We start from the raw sequence: 20,743 nt of genomic DNA, 5'->3' as shown, positions 1-20,743 counted from the left end.
AGTTGTTTGGTTTTAATTATCCTTCCCAAGAAGTTGAAGGACCTTTTTTAATGGAAACACTAAATGAACAACCCTTGCAGTGAGATAAGCAAAGCAAATAAACACTTTCATATCTCTCTTTGATGATTCCTTTTGCAAACACTGACAGAAAGATGATCTCACCCTGTGAGATGATCAAATCAGCATCTCAGTTATTAAGCAGGTCTTGTCCCATATTAACTGAATTAATAAATTCAAATAGATTACCTTCATGAAAAGCTTGGAAAAATAATCTGGATTTCATTTCCTCTTCAAGTTTTTCAGTGAATGAAAAATCAGATGAGATTTTCACTCATTGAAAAGGATTTGTTTCCATTAAGCACAGGATGACTCAGAGCAGCTTTTGCAATAAAATCAGATATTTTTTTTTCCAGGACAATGCTGCACTATTTCAAATTCAAGGATTTTTTCTTTTCAGTTTCAATATTTTAACTACTTTAATCCATTGATCAAACATTTCTCCTTATCATTATAAAGCAATTATGCTTCAATAACTGCTAAGATTTGGTCAACTGGACTTTCCTACATTAGTGGTTTATTGAAGCAATGCCAAGAAAACTTTATGGTCTATTCCTAAATAATAGGTATTATTATTCCTAAATCAGTGGTATCTGTGCCCAAAAATCTGTACTTTTTACAGCCACAAAAATGTAATAATTCTCTAGGTGGTGCTGGGGTGTTCATGCAATCCTCAGATCTTAAAAATGGAAGATATATAAAAAGTGAAATAAATTTTTTATTTTTTTTAATAAACATCATAATTTTAAGATAAAACCAAAAACTTCCCATTCACCACGTGGTTCACTTCCTACATTTTCTGTCAGCTCAGAACAACTCATTGCTTTCCTTTCTAATAGTGGTTTACATGATTGCTGTCACGTTTTAGGGCCAAAACCTGGGATTAATAAACATCCAAGGAAAATCAGATTGCATTTAAACCATTTAAACCATGTCCAACAACAACAGAGCTTCCATCCCTACCTTGGTCATCCACTCAAGAGTTTTTTCCCCACACAATTAAAATTCTGTGGTTTATTCTAAGCTGAACTGTCCTCTTGCCTCTCAGATGCTGCTTTTTCCCTGTGCACCTCCCTGCTGAATTCCAGAGTCATTCTGCACCTATTTTCTAGAATTCTGACTAAATTGAGCTCTATCCCACCTCAACTTTGTGACTCCCTTCTGTATTTCAGAGTAGTTTTAGTATGGAGTATTTCAGAATTTTAAAAAAAATCCTTCCAGTATTTCAAAACAAACTGAAAAAATAATTAATAATGTTCCAGAATGAGCCACACCCAATGCCAGTGCAGTGTTTTCCCTTATTCCTACTCTTCAATATCTATTTTAGAGCTTAATGGGTATCAACAGCACTTTTGCTACATTCCTGAGCCATAAACTGCTGCTTTTTCATTCCTTCCTGGAGTCCCTGCTCTGTGAAGACATTTTCCATTCCAGATGTTAAACAATATATTTGAATTAAAACCCTGTTTTGAGTGATTTAATAAAAACAAACATTAAAAAAACCCCTAAAGCAACCAAATTAAACACCAAACCTCTGCAAGGTCCTCAAAGCAGCTGCCAGCCAGAGGGTGAGGGCTGCTTTCATCTGTCATTTCCACAGTGTCCTCAATCAATCCCAAAAGTTTCACTGTCAGCTCGTGGATGTCTGAAATGTTGCTGAATATCACATCAATGTCCTGCAAACACAACACATGGCTGAGTTAATGGCTGGAATAATTTGAAGCATGTAAATATTGGAGTGGGTTTTGTCTAAACCAGGAGGTAAATCAAGAGGAGTCAAGAAAAAGCAAGGAAAAGTTAAACTCTGTGGCTTCCCTGGGCACATCCAGCCTTGCCCAGTTTCCACAGCATCCTTCCCAGGAGCTGCTGTGCTCCCAGGACAGGCAGGGATCTGGACAGATATTCCCCTTTCCTGCTGTCACTGCTCCCTCTGCTCCTGCATGTCCCATGGAACACAGCAGGAAGGAGGTGATTTACAGGAGAAGCTCCAAGCTCAGATCCACTAAACCACGGGTGCAACTAAAGCAGCTCCTGGGCTGCTTCAGCAGAGCTGGGAATGGAGCAGGAATTGGCAGCTTCATTCCCAAATTCTAATTGTAGATTTTCAATGATCCTCACTCGATGAGGGAGCTCCTTCCAGTGTCCTGGATTCTCCCTCTGATCCCTAAGAATTCCCTGCTCCAACCTCCCACTGACCTCCTGTCAGTGCCCAGACCATGGCAACCCTCTTGTGGGAACATGAAATCCTGAAATCCTATACCCATTCCCAAAAGAATATTCCTCAGCTCCCAAACACAGCTCCCTTCTCCTCCCATCATCTTCACTGAATTCTACCCCCACACCTGCACAATTCCATCAGCTCCTGAGGAATCTCCACACCCAGCAGGAATGGGAATGGCTCCTGGTGCTTCTTTTTAACCTGCTGGTATCACCTAAAAATCCCAGTTCAGGTGCTGCTGACCTGTCCCCTTCTCCCTGTCCCACAGGAAGGATCCACCAATCCCTCCTCACTCCTCCTGAGAACAAAATTTGCCACACAGACAATTTCAATCAAATCTTTCAATCAAACAGAGGCTCCCTTCACAGTTAGAGAATCCACAGCCAAGGGCTGTTTTAACTGGAATTTCTACAGATAAGGAGTAGCCTGTAAATGTCAGTTCAAGCATTCACTGCATATGCAGTTAGATGATTTAATTTTTGTGTTAAGCAAAAGTGAAACTATTACCTCAATGACCAAAATAATCCAGCTGCTGCTGGCATCTGACAGGGAATTTTGTCCATTAAGCTCCACTCCCATGCTATTCATGGCAATTCCCCCATTGGATTTCACACACAGACAACAAATCAAATTTGATTTCACCTCCAACACAGTTCATTCAAAATGGGTAAGTTCTGGCTGCTAATGGGGTAATTAGCATTGCTCATCAAGAAAGGACTCACATGAGGTGTGAAGAGTCTCCTGTTGGACAGAAAAGCTTCCCGGAATACTTTGATGATCAGGTTCAGCTCCCTCAGGTACTGCCTCTCTTCTGCAATCTCATTTCTCACCAGGTCATAGTAGTTGAGCTCTCCAGAAGAAGAAGGCTCATCCTCACACAGAGAAACCAACCCAATCTCATCCTGATCAAACATATCCATCAAAACCTGCCAAAGAAATCCACAGAATTACACCCAGCCAGATTTTCACACGTGGCTCCAGCTCAGCCCTTTCAGTGTGTTCAGAGAAATCCTTGGAGTTTTTAATACAATCCTTGCTGTATTCACTTTCACAAGGGAGTAATATTTCAACTTTGGCAGCAGGAGGCTGCAGCAGTTGCCAAAGCCATTTTCCCCCTTGGAAGTGAGCACGACCTAGAAAACAAGTTACAATTCATGCAGAATCAACTTGGAAAACAAGGCATCTTGCATAAGCCTTGGACAAAACCTCCTGCTGAAGACAAAACTGAACAAAAATGTTTCTCATTTTAATGGGCATAAAAACTAAAGGTCTTTTCTGTGTTATGGAGGAGAGCTGCCGTGACAAAGTGACATCAACAGAGAAATAAAGGACATCATCATTTTCTGTCCTTACACTGCTTGGAAAGGCTCCTGCTGTTCCCAAAGTTACCCAGGCTTAACTTAAATTTCTGCTGTGACAGATGTGACATGAACAAGGAGATAAGCTCTGCCTTTGACTAAAACCAGCTTCTCCCTCTGATCCTCCTCTGAACACACCTCCCAGATCAAAGAAAATTTAACAAATCACCTCTAAATACTGTTTTAATCCCAACCCCTTACCTTATCAGCACACATTGATACTTTAATGTCCTGCTGGGAGATCTCAAAGTGTCGGATATTGAAAACATAATTTCCAGCCAGCTTTAAAATGTCAGCTGAGATGTATTCCAAGACAGCCACGATATAGAGAGAGACATGGTAATCCACCTTGTAGCCCAAGACCTCCTGCAAAGTGAAAACAAGAGAAAACAAACGGTATTTATTCCAGAAATTCATCTAGAATGACAATAAACACACTGAATTTTTGACTGAAATGGATGTTGTCTGTGGAGATAATTTACAGTAATGGAACAGCCAGGGCTGAGGACATCAAATGGAAATTGGAACATCTGCCTGGAAGGAGATGTTTGTAAATACTTGTGTTATTTTGCAGTATTTTCACAGAGGAAAAGCTACACACCTTGAAATAATTCCTCCTCTAAAAATGACAGTCCTAAAAATAGAATTCATTTAAGGAAGGGACTTCAGTGGAATTACTCCTGTACTTAAATTTCCATCTCTGTGCTTATTGCAGGACTCTGGCCCTAATGTGGACTCCTGAGAACAAAGTAGGTTTCACTTTCAAGGAATCATGGAATGGTTTGGGTGGGAAGGGACCTTAAAGATTATCTCTGCCACACCAACTGAGCACTCTGCACTCCATAAAATAATGGATCTTTAATAATGGAAGTCTGAACAGACAAAAACCAGGATGAATGCAGCACAATATCCCTGGAACATGCTCCATGTCCTGCACAGCTTGCACCATGCAGCCTTTTAGCTGCCAATCAATGCAGGTGACTTTGTGCATTTGAATAAGGCAGACTTGTTCTCCTTATTTGTTGGTGCATCCTCAAAAAATCAGATTCTGGGTATGTTTTCATACTTCTAAACCAGATTTCACCAAAGAACACCACCAGTGTTTAGGAAGATCTTATTTAATGCTGTTTTTTCTCTTGACACCCCTTCCCCTTTCATTAACCCTCAGGAATTGAGATGTTGTGTGTATGAACACAGCAAGAAGACCTGAAAAAGTGCTTTAATTCCTGTTTATTCCCATATTCCCATAAAGTTTTCTCAGCAGCTGGAAACATCATTGCAGATCTCTTGATTTTTAAACCCAAGGCACCAGTGACATTCAGCAGTGACTGAAAGGACACATCTTGGTTGACAGTACACAAAGAACAGGATCTACTTGTTCCCTCTTCTATTTTAGCTTCTGCAGCATTTTGAAACAAATAAAAGCATCAAAGCAGCTCTGCTGAACAAGGGAATATTTGAGTTTTGTTTATGTTAAGAACTAACTAATCCTGTTTCAAAATAGGGTAATAGATTAACACACTGATGTCTTGAACCTGATGAATTTAAGGATCTACTTTTATTACACACTAGAATAAATTGAGCTTTATAGTGATTTTTTTACTCCCTCTGCCAAGAAGAGAAACTTCTTTAATTTTATAAAAATGAAAGAAACACATTAAAGATCATGCTGGGGGGCAGTAAAGGTGAGAGGTACCTTCAGTAAAGGATGGATTTTATCCACAGGGAGCAGGAGGGGGTTCCTTCTTTTCCGTTTCTCGATGGCCGACTGAGCATCAGCGATCGCCCACTTGTCTATGGGGTGAGGAAACGTCTTCTGAACCCGCTCCTGCCCAACACAGAGAGCACTGAGACCAAGCACAGCCACCAGAGAGGTTGAAATGAAACACAGCACATTACCTCCCCTCCAGACAATTACAGACAATTATCCTCCTCCTCAGTGTTTGCATCACGTTTTTCTAATTGTTCACTCCTTACCCAACTCAGCTTCCCTCTTTTCAGCATTCCCCAACAACCTCCCTTCCCTGAGCACCAGGAATTCCTTCAAATCTCCTAAAATCCATGATCTTTTCAAGAGCAGCAAGAAGGTTTCAGTCTCTGTTTCCACTGGAAGTTGTTCCTGCCTGTGGTAGGGAGTTGGATATGGATGGTCTTTAAGATCCCTTCCAACCCAGACTATTCTGGGATTCTGTGAGACTGGGAGCTCAAGATTTAAACACCATCAGGAAATACTGAACAGTTTACAGCCCACAAAAAAACCAAACCAAAACAAAACAAATTGATACTGTTTCTATTTGAGAAAAGAGTGTAACTTGCCCTACATCAGATAAAGTTTATAGTAGGAATGAAAAGCTGAAGGATGAGCTGGAAAAAAATGGTGAAATTTTTGTGTCCCTTTGATGAAAATATTTCGGCACATATTCCAAGACCTGACAGGAGGCCCAAGGTCTTCAGAGAGGCAGATTTTCCTAGAGGCAGCTTTCAAACCTTTGCAGGTGGCCATTCAATGCCCAGCTTTGTGATCAGCTCCCAGGTCACCACAGGGTGACATTCCCTCCTGGAGAGCAGCCCCCAAAGGATCCTTCCTTGGGATCCGACCAGGAGATCCTCCCAGAAATGGAGGTAAGGTGGCATTCAGCCATCCTTCAGCTTAGAATCACAGAATTCCAGACTGGTTTGGGTTGGAAGGGAGCTTAAATCCCATCCAGTTCCACCCTTACCATGGGCAGGGACACTTCCACTGTCCCAGGCTGCTCCAGCCTGGCCTTGGGCACTGCCAGGGATCCAGGGGCAGCCAGGGCTGCTCGGGGAATTCCATCCCAGGGCTTCCTCATCCTCCCAGCCAGGAATTCCTTCCCAGTATCCAACCTAACACAGGCCTTCTGTGCTCTAACACTGCTTCCTACTGTTTTCTTTAGGAACAATCTGAAGAGCTGCTTCTATTTATAAAATATTTCTAATTTGAGATTTTTAGACCTCAATCCTGCAAATACTTAAGGACAATATCTCGGACAAACAGTTCCATTAGCTCCAGGCTGTTGTGTAAATATCTGCATGACAAACTTCAGAGATCACAGCTCTCCTGTTTTCCCTTAACAGCTAAAAACAGCTGAGGAGCAGATCCAATCCCAAAAGCTATTAAGGAACTATTAAATTTTGCTTTAATTTAGTGATATAATAATCTTCATGCATCAGTATTAAAAAAAAAAAAAATTAATAATTAATGTTGAATAAAGGGCATCTAATAAAAATCAAAAACCCTCTTATTATTTATATATATACAAAAAATATAAAAAGTAACATAAATATATACATATTATCCATACATATTTTATATAAAAATATATTATAGTATATATATTATATATATACTATATAATATTATATATATAAAATATATATTTTTTACTCATATATTTTTCTTTTATTTCCATGACACACACATAATTTATATTTAAAATATATAGAAATTATACATATTCACATATTATATATATGAATATATGTATTTATATTTTTATATAATCTATTGACTGTATTGATTATATTAATGTATTAATTATATATTATATATAATAATATAGAATGTATTATAACATTATATATTATCTATTAATCATATTAATATAGACATACTAATTTTGACACACATATAATTTATTATTTTATATATATATACTTATATATGTTAATATATAATCATATGTGTGTATATATATATATATATATATATATATATATATAAATTATTATAATTTCCACAAAACACATAGAGAATCTCATACAAAGACGTCATTTTGGATGAGGCTGAAGATCCTGGACCTACAGACTAATGTAAAATTAATGCTCTACAAAGCTCTATTGGGTCACAGCCACATGGAAGCATTTTCTCCATCCAGACTCCATTAAACCCTCATTTTGGAATGACACAAAAGCTGACAGCTGCAATAATACAAGAGCCTCAGTGAGTCCAAGAAAGTCCCAGGAACATCCAACTCTATTCCCTCAGCTGCACAATCCAGGCCTGACAACAGTAAACTTCCACTGAAATATTTAATTTTTTTTTCTTGCAGATTGATGTCAAAAAAGTAGGAGAAATTCTTAAATCCATTGTGCATTCAAGAGCAGAAAATCCTTCAAAGCATTTTGCATTTATAAAAATATTGCTGAAAGGAAAAATACCCACAATTTCTATCCTGAAGCACTGGATAGGAAAATAAGTTTCCAGTTAAATTTGCTTATAAAATCTAAATAGAAACAGAGTATCCCAGGATAGTCTGGGTTGGAAGGGACCTTAAGGATCATCCAGTTCCAATCCCTGCCATGGGACACCTTCCACTATCCCAGGCTGCTCCAAACCCTATCCAACCTGGCCTTGGACACTTCCAGGGATCCAGGGGCAGCCACAAAGTCACATTAGGAAACTTTTTAGGGCTTCCAACCTGCATTGCTCAAAATATTCCAATTAATTCCAGCGATTCCAGAGGCAAGCCCTTGTTTTCCAGCCCCATTCCTACCTCCACATCCTGCACAGTCCGTGGCTGGGCGATGCACAATTTGTTCAGCAGCTGCAGGATCAGCTCCTCAATGTAGTAGAGGGAATCTTCCTTTGCTGAGAGGTTGGGGTGAACCTGCTGCTGGACCTGGCCAAAGGGATTCAAAGAATTAGGAGTTTTTCATGGAAAGCTGTGCCTAAAAACAAATCCCAGCAAAAGCAGGATAACTCTGGATCGCAGTGCTGTGAATTCACATGCTTTTAATATTTCTCACAATTTTTCCTCTGGAGTTAAGGTGGTAATTCCTATTCAAGCCAAGCTGGCACCTCTGAGAAATTACAAACTCTGTATTTTGACATTTTGGTGAGAAGGAACATCAAGCCAAGGCAGATTTCTGCCAGCATTCAGTGAAACCATCCCTGTGGGTAACTCTGAGTTACTCATGCCCTGAATGAGTAACTGCAGTGACGTTACCAGACCTAATGAGAGCCTGATGGAGTCACCCAGCTCACCCTACCTGGGTGACTGAACAGAGGAGCAGCACAGACCCACAGGGAAAAGCAAGGAAAAGCCGACTCCCACCCCTCTGCAAGGCAAGGCAGGATAACTCATTTTATCTCACTATCATGGAGATTAATCCCAGCTTTGGTTTCCCAGGCTAAACTAGACCAGGCAACCCAGAAGAGGCAACCTCAGCATGTGCCCATACAGAAAGGGCTACAGTTCCTTTCATCCTACATCCAGGGTCAGCAGGGCTCTTTTTCTATGAAAAATCTCCTCAATCAAACCACCCCACCTTAAAAAGAAAAAAAAAAAAAGCACTCAGGGGTTTGTCTCCATACTCAGTTTTCCCTGGCAGCTTCTCAATCAGGAAAGCGCTCACTAGATCTCAAACTATAGCCAAAAGCTTCGTAAGGAATACAATCCAGGGAAATTCCCTCCTCTCCCCACACAAATTCCATGTAAATCACCTCAAAAAAGTCGTGTGATATACTCACATTGGTACTCACAGGACAAACGGGGTGGCAGTTTCTTGGGACAAGACAGAAACACCTTTGGGTTGAATTGTGATGCTCTGAAATACAGGTACAGCCCCTTCTAAAAGCCCATGGAGCAGCTCCCAAAAACTGGGGGACACTGAGGGCTTCCTTCAAGTGAAGGAGAATCCCAGAATGGTTTGGGTTGGGAAGGACCTTAAAGATCATCCTGTTCCCCCTCTTGCCATGGGCAGGGACACCTTCCCCTATCCCAGGCTGCTCCAAGCCCTGTCCAACCTGACCTTGGACACTTGCAGGGATCCAGGGACAGCCAGAGCTGCTCTGAAACCTCTGCCAGGGCCTCCCCACCATCACAGCCAAGAAGTCTCAATTCCCAATATCCCATCTAACCCTGCCCTATGTGAGTTCAAATCCAGCTGCCCAGTCTTGTTATAAAGTTATTTTATAGCCCTGTAAATGTAATTTTGCCTTCTGTGCCTCAAACACGAATCTCTGCTTTACACAACCGATTCCCAGCCAACACGGATATGAGATCCTGAAAGAAAGAAAGAATCCTCAAGAAAACCAAACCCACTCCTTGAAAAGTCCTACTTAAGACAGCAGGTTTTCAACAATAGCATTTTGTGTTCTTCCTGAACATGAGAGTTTAATTCACAAAACAATGGCAAACCAGGAAGTGCCGGGTTAAGGTCCCGCCACGTGTCTCAGAGAGCACCACTACAGCAAGGAAATAAAATGAAATTCTGTGTCCCTGCAGTGAACCCTTAATGATGCTCCAGAGAACTGACAAGAACAGGAACAGTGAGGAGGAAGATCAGGAAAAGATGGGAACTCCCATTCCCTGATCAGACCGCAGCCCAGTTTTTATTTCAGACTTCACCTTGTAAAAAAATGACTTCATTTGTACTTGACTTCAGTTGCCAGGTCTAAACACCTCATGCCACATTCTCCTAAACTTTCTTGGGAGCACATGGATGTCCAGCAAGGCTGAGGAGCAGCAGAGGAGCACAGAGCTCTCCTTAAACAGTGACATGGAATCAGCTTCATTTTAGGAACATAAATCATGGAATCCTGGAATAGTCTGGCTTGGAAGGGGTTTTGAACACCATCCTATAGCACCCCTGCCATGGGCAGGGACACCTCCCACTGCCCCAGGCTGCTCCAACCTGGCCTTGGACACTTCCAGGGATCAGCCACAGCTCCTCTGGGAATTCCAGCCCAGCTCCTCCCCACCCTCCCAGCCAGGAATTCCCAATTCCCAATCTCCCACCCAGCCCTGCCCTCTGGCACTGGGAGCCATTCCCTGTGTCCTGTCCCTCCATCCCTTGTCCCCAGTCCCTCTCCAGCTCTCCTGGAGCCCCTTCAGGCCTGGAAGGGGCTCTGAGCTCTCCCTGGAGCCTTCTCCTCTCCAGGATAACCCAACACTCCCAGCCTTCCCTCATAACTGTTCCACCCCCCAAATCATCTCCATGGCCCTCTCTAAAATCCCAGAGTCAAATTTCCTTCAAAAGGAGCAAAACCAACAACAAAGCCCAAAATCTCTTGGTTGAGCCAACTCTCCCCAGAGGATTTAGAAGATCAGCTGCCACTTGAAATGAGTCTGCCTGCAGCATCCTGAAAGGTCCCAGAGGTGATTCTGCACTCCCTGGGTTTCAGAGAAGTTCTTTTGACATAAATGCTGAGAAGAAAAAATAAACCAATTTCATTTCAAGACAGTGTTTCTCAGAGCAAAACAAAAATACTGTAATAAAAGCTGAGCACCAGCTGATCAAATCAGATGCCACTGGGTCAAGGACAAAACATTTATTCTTTACAGCACCTCCTAAATCCTGACTGAGAGGACAGGAAAAGGCAGGTGAGACTGATAAAGCACTCCAGAAAAAAGCAGGAGGAATTACTGGGATGTTACAGAAGGGACATTCACTGATCTCTGCTTCAGACTGAAATATCTGAGCACAATTAGATAAACTGGCATGGAATAAACACATCAGAGCTACACAGGCCAAATTTTGTTTCTATTAAGGGTCAAAATACCCTTTAAGAACCCACAAGGTGTTGCACTGAGCAGTCAGAGCTCTGCTGTAGGAAGCTGAGGAGAAGGGAGCACAGAAAGCTGATTTTTTTACTATTTTATCTCTGAAGTCATTAAAGAGAGATTAGGATTAGCAGAACTAACTTTTAGTGTCATTCACACAGTTCAAGTTGTTCCAATGAAAAGAAATTAAATAACAAGTGCAAGATGGCATTTAAACTTGGCCTTAAGGCCTTTCTGGGGGACACAATTTTATTTGAAGTTGAATTTTCTACACTGCTCCTTCTCTTGCTCCTCAATTTTTCCCTATTCTCCCACCCTTCCAATGTGCATTTGATGAAAATCCTCAAAAGCTTCTCCTCAAAATTCCTTCTCAGTGAGATATTATTTAATCCTCAGAGAAAGGAATCTGTTCAGAAAAGATGAGGATGAAAATTTTCCATAGAGATAAATGGCATTAAAACTAGAAAAAAAAAAGGATCTTATTTATTTATTTTTTTAATATAATGGCAGGGTTAATTTTGAAGCACAGGAATTCTGGATCTCAGACTTGGGGAAATCCAGAAGTCCAGAGTATAAAAGAAATGATCCAAGGTTTCAATTTGAAATGACAAAAAGCTGAGCAGAAATAAAATATTGAGTCAAAACTGCAAGGAACTCCTTTTTAGCCTTTTCTGAGACAAACCAACAGCTTGGCTACAAAACTAAATATATTTTTATTTAACAGATAATTTTGATAGTGAAAACACATCCAGAAAGCTCCAGTTGTTCTACAGAGAGCACATGAGCAAAAAAAGAGATTTTTCATTTAAAAAACTCCCAAGAACAGAAAATTCCCAAATGCACAAAGTTCACAACAAGTCTGCAGGCAGCACATTCCACCATAAAAATATGGATTCATATTCCTGAAGTATTTGGTAAAAATATCCCAGTTGTCTACTCCTATTCAAAACTACATTTTCAGAAAATGGAATTCCAGTATTACCTGAGATTTCAGAAGTTGTTTCTCATTTAAAAGTCTGTGTTTTAATTCCTTCTTATCTTTTCTCTCCTAATGATGACCCTGACCATGAGAAACACAAAACATCTGCTCCAAAGGTCATTTTTAATCCCTCATCTGGATGATGTTCCAGAGGAAGAAGGGAACCAAATAGAGCAACTTAAAGGTTTCTTGTTGCTCTTATTCATTGAAAGGGGATAGCACTGATATTCCAAATTTTCAAGCATTATTCTTTAGAAATAATCGCAAAGATTTAAATATTTGAAGAGAAATCCCCACTAAAAATGCACCGTCAACTTTTTTAAAATAACCACATTGATTTCTTATTTTATTTCTAGTACAGCAATTTCTGGCTGGCCTGTTTTTCTTAAATCACATTAAAACATGCTGAGAGAGGAACAGCATGAAGCAGACTCTTAAGTAAAAGAGAATTTTTATCTACATACAGCATTTGGCTTTTTTAACTGCAAAAAACTTGAAGCATGATTAGCAAAATAAAATTATCCCTTAACTGACTGTACAGGGGTATTAAAAAATCATCTTACACCACCACTTCGGTGTAAAATGTTCCATCTTTAGCTATTTAAATAATCTCCTGCAGTATATTCCAGTTGAGTGGAGAGTGAATTAAAGCTGAAATGATGGGTGGTACAGACAGGATCTGACTCTTGAAACAGCATCAAAGACTGTTCTAAAACCTCCTGGGAAGGCTGCATGATGTCCACAGGAAAAAAAAACCACATTAATAATGACACAAATACACACAAATTTTTCTTTCTCCAGTTAATTGTTGTTTCCTTTTATACAGAGTCCAGAAGAAGCTAAAATGTGAGTTTGTTTACATGTACACAAACTATTTATACATTTTAATCTTCAAACCTGACGGAAAATTAAGTGTTTGGATTTTATCCATCCACATAAACTGCTTTGTTTAAATTGAGATAAACCCTGAGGGAGGCCAGCACAGCCTCTGCCCTGTGACAGGGGAGGGAAACACCACGTGGAGCTGGTTGTGCCCTCGTTTGAATTAAAGCTGGCAGCTCCAAATTGTCCCCAAACTCTTCCACACGGAGCTGGGAGCTGCTCTGGACTCTGAATTCAGCACTCGTGGGCTCCCTCTCCCCACTTTTTACATCCCACCCTTCCCAAGGAGAACAGCTCAGTGAGGAAGACTGAATTATCCAAACTTGGAATTTGGATGCCAGAGTGGTTTGGGTTTAAGGGAGTTTAAATCCCATCTCATTTCAACCCTGCCATGACAGGGACACCTTCCACTATCCCAGGTTTCTCCAAGCCCTGTCCAGCCTGGCCTTGGACACTTCCAGGGGTCCAGGGGCAGCCACAGCTGCTCTGGGCACCCTGTGCCAGGGCCTCACAACCCTCCCAGGGAATAATTCCTATAATCTGGACACACTGAAGGCCCCCAGAGTAATTTCTCCATGAACCAACTGGTCATTGAGATGACATTAAAAAATCAAGGAGAACAGAGGCCACGGATCCAGGAAAGACAGGTTTTCCACATGAGTAACGCTCCGGAACCACTGATGTGAAAGGCTGGCACAGAGGGAATCAGTGAGGTAATTAGAAAAGCAAACAACAGACTCCACAGCTCCTCTGGAAGAGATTAGATAAGGCCTGCACTGTGCAAAGAGAGAGGTGAAAACCCAGGGAGAGCAGCAGGAGGTGGACAGGAGACACTGCAGGAGGTGAGGTGGGATGAGAAGATGGGGAAAGCACACACTGGGATTGGGATTGGGACTGGAGCCCAGCCCTGAGGGGTGAAGGCACCACAATGAGGTGAATCACAGTGGTTTTTAATTCCTGTGCCTGTTCCCCAAGCCAAGGCAAACACTAATTCCCATTTCCACTTGAACAACACAGGTAGGAAGTGCTCCTTCAGCTGGAGCTGCCAAATGAAATCTTAGCGTTCCTATCAAACACCTGGGATCTAAAACCCACCTCACACCAGTGCCTGCAAAAACTCTCCTGTTACTGCCTGCCAAGCACACATTCCTGTGTCAGGAACTTTGTAAAAATGAAAAACAGCATGAAAATAGTAAGATTTAAGTAAAAGGAGCAGCTGCCTTTGATTCCAGGTTGATGCATCCATAGAATCCCAGCCTGGTTTGGGTTGGAAGGGATCTTAAAGCCCATCACATTCCAAATCACCTTCCACTGGCCCAGGTCACTCAAAATCATGTTTGGAGCAACTGCAAGCCTGCAAAGGTCCAGGTTTCTGAGCTCAAATACATGTTTTTATGAAAAGCTAAATGACCTAAGAGATTTCATACCTAAATGTAATATTATTTCAAAACTTCTTAACGAGCAACTTTCCTGTTGGAATTATAATACATTAAATAATAATGGCTGCTAATGCAATTAGCATGCTTTAAATAACAATCCACTATAATGAGGCTAAAATACATTAAATATTTCTAACCCAAGGGGAGCCTGATCCTGCCATGGAAAACATGCATGGAATAAAGCTGGACACCCCTGCACCTCCTGACCTTAAGCCCAACCCTGCAACCTCATACATCACAACAGAGCAATTCCCATGTGTTTTAAAATACAGAAGCACTGAACTAATGTAAACTTCAAAAAAAGTCCTCAAAATGGTCTTTTATATCTGTCTATGCAACACTTGCTAAGAATAAACCCTTTAGTCATGCTCTAGAAATTTGATGAGTGGTCCAGAGCAATGGTGGAATTGTTTTAGAAAATGCAAATAGTGCCCAGTGCCAGGATTATCCCGACGTGGTGCCTGCAGAGCCGTGGGGTTTAACTGTTTGACAGTTTGTGTTTGTGGATCATGGAGGAAACCCAAAACAGAAATCTCCAGGAGATGCTCCTGAACTTAGAGAAATCAAAGAGCAAAGCAACTGAACACACAACTCTTGTTTATATAAATACATTCTGAATTTGCCAGCAGGCTTTCAAGAACACACACAAATGATAATTGTGGAATCCTGGAATGGTTTGGGTTGGAAGGGATTTAAATCTCATCCAGTTCCACTGTCCCAGGCTGCTCCAAGCCCCAATGTCCAGCCTGGCCCTGGACACTCCCAGGAACCCAGAGGCAGCCACAGCTTCCCTGGGAATTCCATCCAGGGCCTCCCCACCCTCCCAGCCAGGAATTCCCAATTCCCAGTATCCCACCCATCCCTGCCCTCTGGCACTGGGAGCCATTCCCTGTGTCCTGGCACTCCAGGCCTTTGGGAAATGCAAGCTCAGGACACACAAGAATATTTTAAGGTGAATAAATCCCTATCTATTAATCTAACAATACATTCCTCACTATTTTCAAAAATACACACTAATTTTATGGGGCCACCTGGTTTATTTTAAAAACCTTTTCCAAGTGCCTGGAATAGAAAATTATTCCAGGTATCAATGGAAGGTATTTGGTACAAATGAATTTTTCAACTACAATTCCCAACAACCTTTTATGCAATGCACACCCAGGATACTAAAGATGGGACCAGTTTTAATGGGCTGGAGGAAGTGAAACACTCAGCTGACTGCCTCTGAAATTCCCAAAGGACTGGAATCCTGTTCAATAATTCACACAGGACTGGAATCCCAGTATCAACCTGCAAAATAATTCACCTCTGGGAAGTTCCATCTGGAATCCAGCAAGAATAAGCTCTGGCACTGGATCTGTGCCAGGAAAAGTGGTCCCAAAATTAAAATACAGCTTTAGAAGATTTCACCATTTGACATCTCCCCCAACAAAAGCCAAACCAACCCAAACACCAAAGACGTGGAGAAATGAAAAACGGGGGGAGCAAAACCCTCCAGGCACTGCAGGAGGAATCCCAACAGCATTCCCCAAGCACCAGCACTGCCAGGGTGACATCCCACAGATCCAAACCCACCCAGCACTGCAAACCCTCTGGGATTCCTGCCTGAGCGCTCCCAGAATTATTCCAAGAGAAACTGTGATTCCTAAATAACTGAAAATCATCAGCCCCCAGGTAAAAAGCCTTTATCAGGATCTGTTTGAGCTGATTTATCTGCTCCAAACAGCATTTCAAGTAACTAAACCTCAGTGATCACATCAAAATATTGTTTTCCTCTGATTCATTTACTTTGAAAGGACTTTTTTATCAAATTACCCTCACTCCCTGCTTAGATTTCCAGAGCAGAAGAAAATAAAGTGTTTTAGAGCAAGGATGTGCTTGTCCATCTCCCAGCTGGAACAGAGGCAATACATGAAACTGCTTTTAATTTTCCAGTTTACACGATTCCCAGGTGCCAGTGCTAAGGAATGTGAGCATATTAATATATAAAATCTGGTTTAAAGATGTTTTACCATTTAACTTTGGGTTTTTCCTAAAAACAGTTCCACTCTAAGGTAAAATTTGGCACTCTCTATTAATCTTGAAGAGTATAAATGCATATAAAATATTGTTCAAAAGACAGATTTTTTTTTTTCATGTATTAAATTAAGAACTGATGTGTTTTACCATTTTTTAAGTGTCCACATCATAGAATTAAAGTAAAGCAAGAGTTTAAAAGTGGTTTGATAAAAAGAAGTTGCCTTAAACTTGCTGGGTGCATAATAAAGAGACTGGAGCTCTTCAAAGCATGTTCTTGACTTGAAATCCAGGCAATAAAAAATATTCTTTATTGTCAGTGAACTGCATGGGCTCCTTATCCAGCTCCACACCTTTGTGCATTTTAGAATTAAATATTTTTCACACTTTAACATGCAGAAAGAGAACCAAAATCCACCTTCTTTTTCTTCTTCTGCTTTCTGTTTCATTCCTTTAAGAAGTGTTCATTTAAAGGAAAAGCTTCCAGGAATGGGAAATAATGTCCAGGATATTAAAAACACAGCTTAAGAGTTAAAAAACCCCCTCTATTCCAGGTGTTTAACTAAAAAAAAGTATTAAACTTTCTTTAAAGTTTTCATCACAAAGCAACCTGCCTGGAAAAAATCACATCTCAGCTGGCCAACAAGTGGATTTTTAGGACAAAATCACAAACTATCTGCAAACAGTGTTGATGATGCTTAATGAATTGGGAAATTAACAGAAAATTTGAGGCTTTCACACTCTGGATTCAGTGCCACCTTCCTCAACTCCCCTAGAAATAATGGAATAGTTATTTTGGATAATCTCCTGCTAATTTTAAAATCTGGAGTGCTTATTTTAAAGAGTATCTTTGAAATGTGTTAAAGCTGAGAGTGCTTGCCTAGCAGCCTGACAATGATACAATTTTGGGTTGACTCACTGATACTGTGTGTTCACACCAGAAATGCACATTACAGCCTGATTGCTTCATGCTCCAGGGTGGGTCCTGCAGACAAGGAACTTTCCCAGGGAGAAAAAAACCTGGCTATAAGCAAATTCACATTTTTACAGGCAGTCACTGGCATCACCACCCCATTTCCTCTGCTTTGGAAAGATGAAATTCCTGCTCTTTTCACCAAAACCAAATGCACAAACAGAATTGGTAAAGCAGCATGAATCCACCAATTTTTGTAGTATCTGTATTTTAGGATGATGAAAACACCTCTAAATTTTAAGGGACTCTTTTTGCAGCTGTACCTCACGGTTGGGCAGATGTTGGTTGGTGTTAAGGGGCTGCTTTAGGTCGGATTCCAGAGAGATCAGGAAAAGAACAGCTTGGCATTCTCTTAAGAGACTGGAAAGCAGCTTCTGTGAGAAGATTTTAGAGTAAAGAGCAGAAAATCCAGGATTCTTCAGACAGGCAATTAGTGGTTTCTATGCCAGCCACAAGACTACTTAGGCACCCAAAACAAATGCAAGTCTTTTATTCTAGTAAAAAAAAAATAAAAAATAACGGAGAATCATTACCCAACAGCATCACTACATCTATTCTTGGGGAAAAAGAGACAAAGCACTCACCATTGCCTAAAGTACTTGTATGGAAGCCCTGCCCAGCACCAGAGATGAAGATCAGCAGATAATTATGGTCAGAATTATGGAATAATCCTCAACCTTTGCAGGTTGAAGATTATTCCATAATGACACAGAGCAGGGCACCACTCCCTCCAGCCTCAATTTAACTCAGTCCCTCCACTACTGGGGGTGTCCTGTGGAAGGGGGGGTGGGCTGGAGTTTCCCTGCTGTGCAAACACATCCTAAAACCACAGATTTATCTCCTGTGTGCTTCTCCCCACACGGTTTCTCTCAGCTGTGCAGTGCACAGATGTGTCACAGGGTGGCTTTTCCCTGCACCACAGGTGGCTGCCCTCACAGGTGTCACCCGAGCGGCAGAAACACCTGGGGTGACTGCTCGGTGAAGGAATCTGGCTCGGGAAAGAGCCTGGAAAAGCTGTCAGGAGAAATGCCGTGGGGAGGGGATGAAGGAAGGGATGAAGGATGCCATTCCCCTGCACATCAGCAACGCTATCAGGGTGCCCGGAGAAGCCGCGGCTGCCCCTGGATCTCTGGCAGTGCCCAAGGCCAGGCTGGACGGGGCTTGGATCACCCAGGGATAGCGGAAAGTGTCCATGGCAGGGAGCTGGAACGAGACGGGATTTAAGATCCCTTCCAAACCAAACCAATCTGGGATATCAATCCCTGGAAGCGAGAGCCTCAATTAAAGCGGAGAGCGAACTTTAGCGAGCGCAGGTGACGGAGAAGCAGCGCCCGCCGGGTCCCTCATCACCCGCCTCAGCCCCCGCTGTCCCTGAGGGAGGCGCGGGGTGCTCGGGGCCCTCCCGGCGCTGCCTGAGGGCAGGGCGGGGGCCGGGGCTCCACCTGCCCGGAGCGCCGGGACGCGGGGCAGGCTCCGAGCAGGTGCCGCCGCTCGCCGCCGGGACTGACCTTGCGCAGGGCGGGCACGAAGAGGCCGCGCCATTTCGGGCCGTTCTCCTCGCCCAGGAACTCGTAGGGCTGCGGCGGCGGCTGCATGGCGGCCGCTCCTCATCGGGGCCGGGCCGCCGAGGTGTCTCTGCTCACCCGCCCGGCCGGACCGCCATGGCTCGGCGGGGCCGCTCGGAGCTCGGCGGAGCCGCTCGGGGCGCGGGGAGGCGCCGGGCGGGGGTCGGGACGGGCCGGGCCGGGCCCCGCTCGCTGCGGCCCCGCTGCCGCCGCCGCCCGCGGCCGCCGCCCTGCGCGCCTGCGCCGCCCGCCCCGCGCGCCCCCTGCGGGCAGCGCCCGCAACTGCGGGCACCCTGCGGGCACCGAGCTCCGGGCACGGAGACCTCCCCACCCGGGGGATGTTTCCTTATCCAGGACATGTTTCCTTACACGGGGGAGATTTCCCTGCCCAGGGCATGTTTCCTTACCCGGGGGAGATTTTCCCGCCCGGGGGTTGTTTCCTTACACGGGGGAGATTTCCCCGCCCGGGGGATGTTTCCTTATCCAGGACATGTTTCCTTACACGGGGGAGATTTCCCTGCCCAGGGCATGTTTCCTTACCCGGGGGATGCTTTCTTATTCAGAGATTTCCCTGCCCAGAGGAGATCGCCCTACCTGGAAGGTATGTCCCTTCCCAGAGGGTATTTCCCTGCCCAGAAGGTATTTCCCTACCTGGAGGGTATTTCCCTGCTCAGATGATATTTCCCTGCCTGGAAGCACTTTTTTTTGAAGGCTCTTTCCCTCCCTTCCTCGAGGCAGCTTCCCTCCCTGCCTAGGGGCTGTGCCTCTCCCTTCCTAGGAGGATGTTCCTCTCCCTCCCTGGAGGCTCTTATTCTCCCAACCTGCTATTTCCCCACCCCTAGGCTGTGTTTTACCCTGTTTTACACCCCTAGGCTGTGTTTTACCCAGTTTTACACCCCTAGGCTGTGTTTTACCCCGTTTTACACCCCTAGGCTGTGTTTTACCCTGCTTGGAGACTCTGCCTCCATGATATTCCTGGAGGCAGTTTTCCTCCCCACCTGGAGGATGTGACTCTCCTTACCTGGAGGCTATTCCCATCTTTATTTGAAAGATAAAAGGCATTTTCCTCCCTATTTAGAGACTGTTCTCTTACCTGGAAGGGGTTTCTCTCCCCACTTGGAAGATTTTCTATCTGTAGACTGTTCTCCCTGCCTCGAAGCAATTTTCCTCACTGCCTGGAGCCTGTTTTCCTCCCCAGCTGGAGGATGTTTCCATCCCAGCCTGGAGGCAGTTTTCCTCCCTCTTTGGAGGATGTTTTCCTCCCTGCCAGCAGTTTCTCTCCCTAGCTGGAAGCAGCATTCCTCCTTTTCTGGAGGCAGTTTCCCTCCCTACTCCAGAGATCACCACTGCCATCATTCCTTTCTCCCACTGATCACCCAAATCCAGCCAAATTTTCCCTCATTTCCCTCCTGACAGCATAACATTCAAATCTCACACCTTTTATTCCCTCTACTCCCCATTTTAAGACTTGACCACAGAGGGAATGGATAAATTAAAGCAAAGAGTAAAAAATTGTGCCTTCCTGACAGTAAAATTGTGATTTTTTACTTCTTTGTAACAGATTTCTTGGAGGAGACTGATGATTCCAGGGGCAGAACCTGCTTGTTCTACTCCATGGCTCGACCTTCCTGTCACACCAGAGCAGCCTGGGAGGTTCCCAACAAAATATTTACTTCTGTGGGAAGACACTTGTTCCTCAAACCCAAACTGTGAGCAAGAATAATAAA

At 43.1% G+C, this 20,743-nt stretch overlaps 1 protein-coding gene across 1 annotated transcript in view; it reads right to left on the bottom strand.

Moving 5' to 3' along the window:
* SOS2 (SOS Ras/Rho guanine nucleotide exchange factor 2) overlaps window positions 1-19,163 on the bottom strand; it is a 40,611-nt gene extending 21,448 nt beyond the window's left edge. The window contains exons 1-6 of the mRNA XM_015631255.2: window positions 18,960-19,163; window positions 8,151-8,276; window positions 5,330-5,461; window positions 3,835-3,999; window positions 2,998-3,201; window positions 1,590-1,733 (exon numbers count right to left, since the gene is read on the bottom strand). Coding sequence (XP_015486741.1) covers window positions 1,590-1,733; window positions 2,998-3,201; window positions 3,835-3,999; window positions 5,330-5,461; window positions 8,151-8,276; window positions 18,960-19,046 — 858 coding nt within the window. The 5' untranslated portion in view covers window positions 19,047-19,163. The remainder of the gene's footprint in view (window positions 1-1,589; window positions 1,734-2,997; window positions 3,202-3,834; window positions 4,000-5,329; window positions 5,462-8,150; window positions 8,277-18,959) is intronic.
* Between the last annotated feature and the right edge of the window lie 1,580 nt (window positions 19,164-20,743).

The sequence above is a fragment of the Parus major genome, chromosome 5, assembly GCF_001522545.3.
Source record: "Parus major isolate Abel chromosome 5, Parus_major1.1, whole genome shotgun sequence".
NCBI lineage: Eukaryota > Metazoa > Chordata > Aves > Passeriformes > Paridae > Parus > Parus major.
This window is presented reverse-complemented; position numbering and strand designations above follow the sequence as displayed.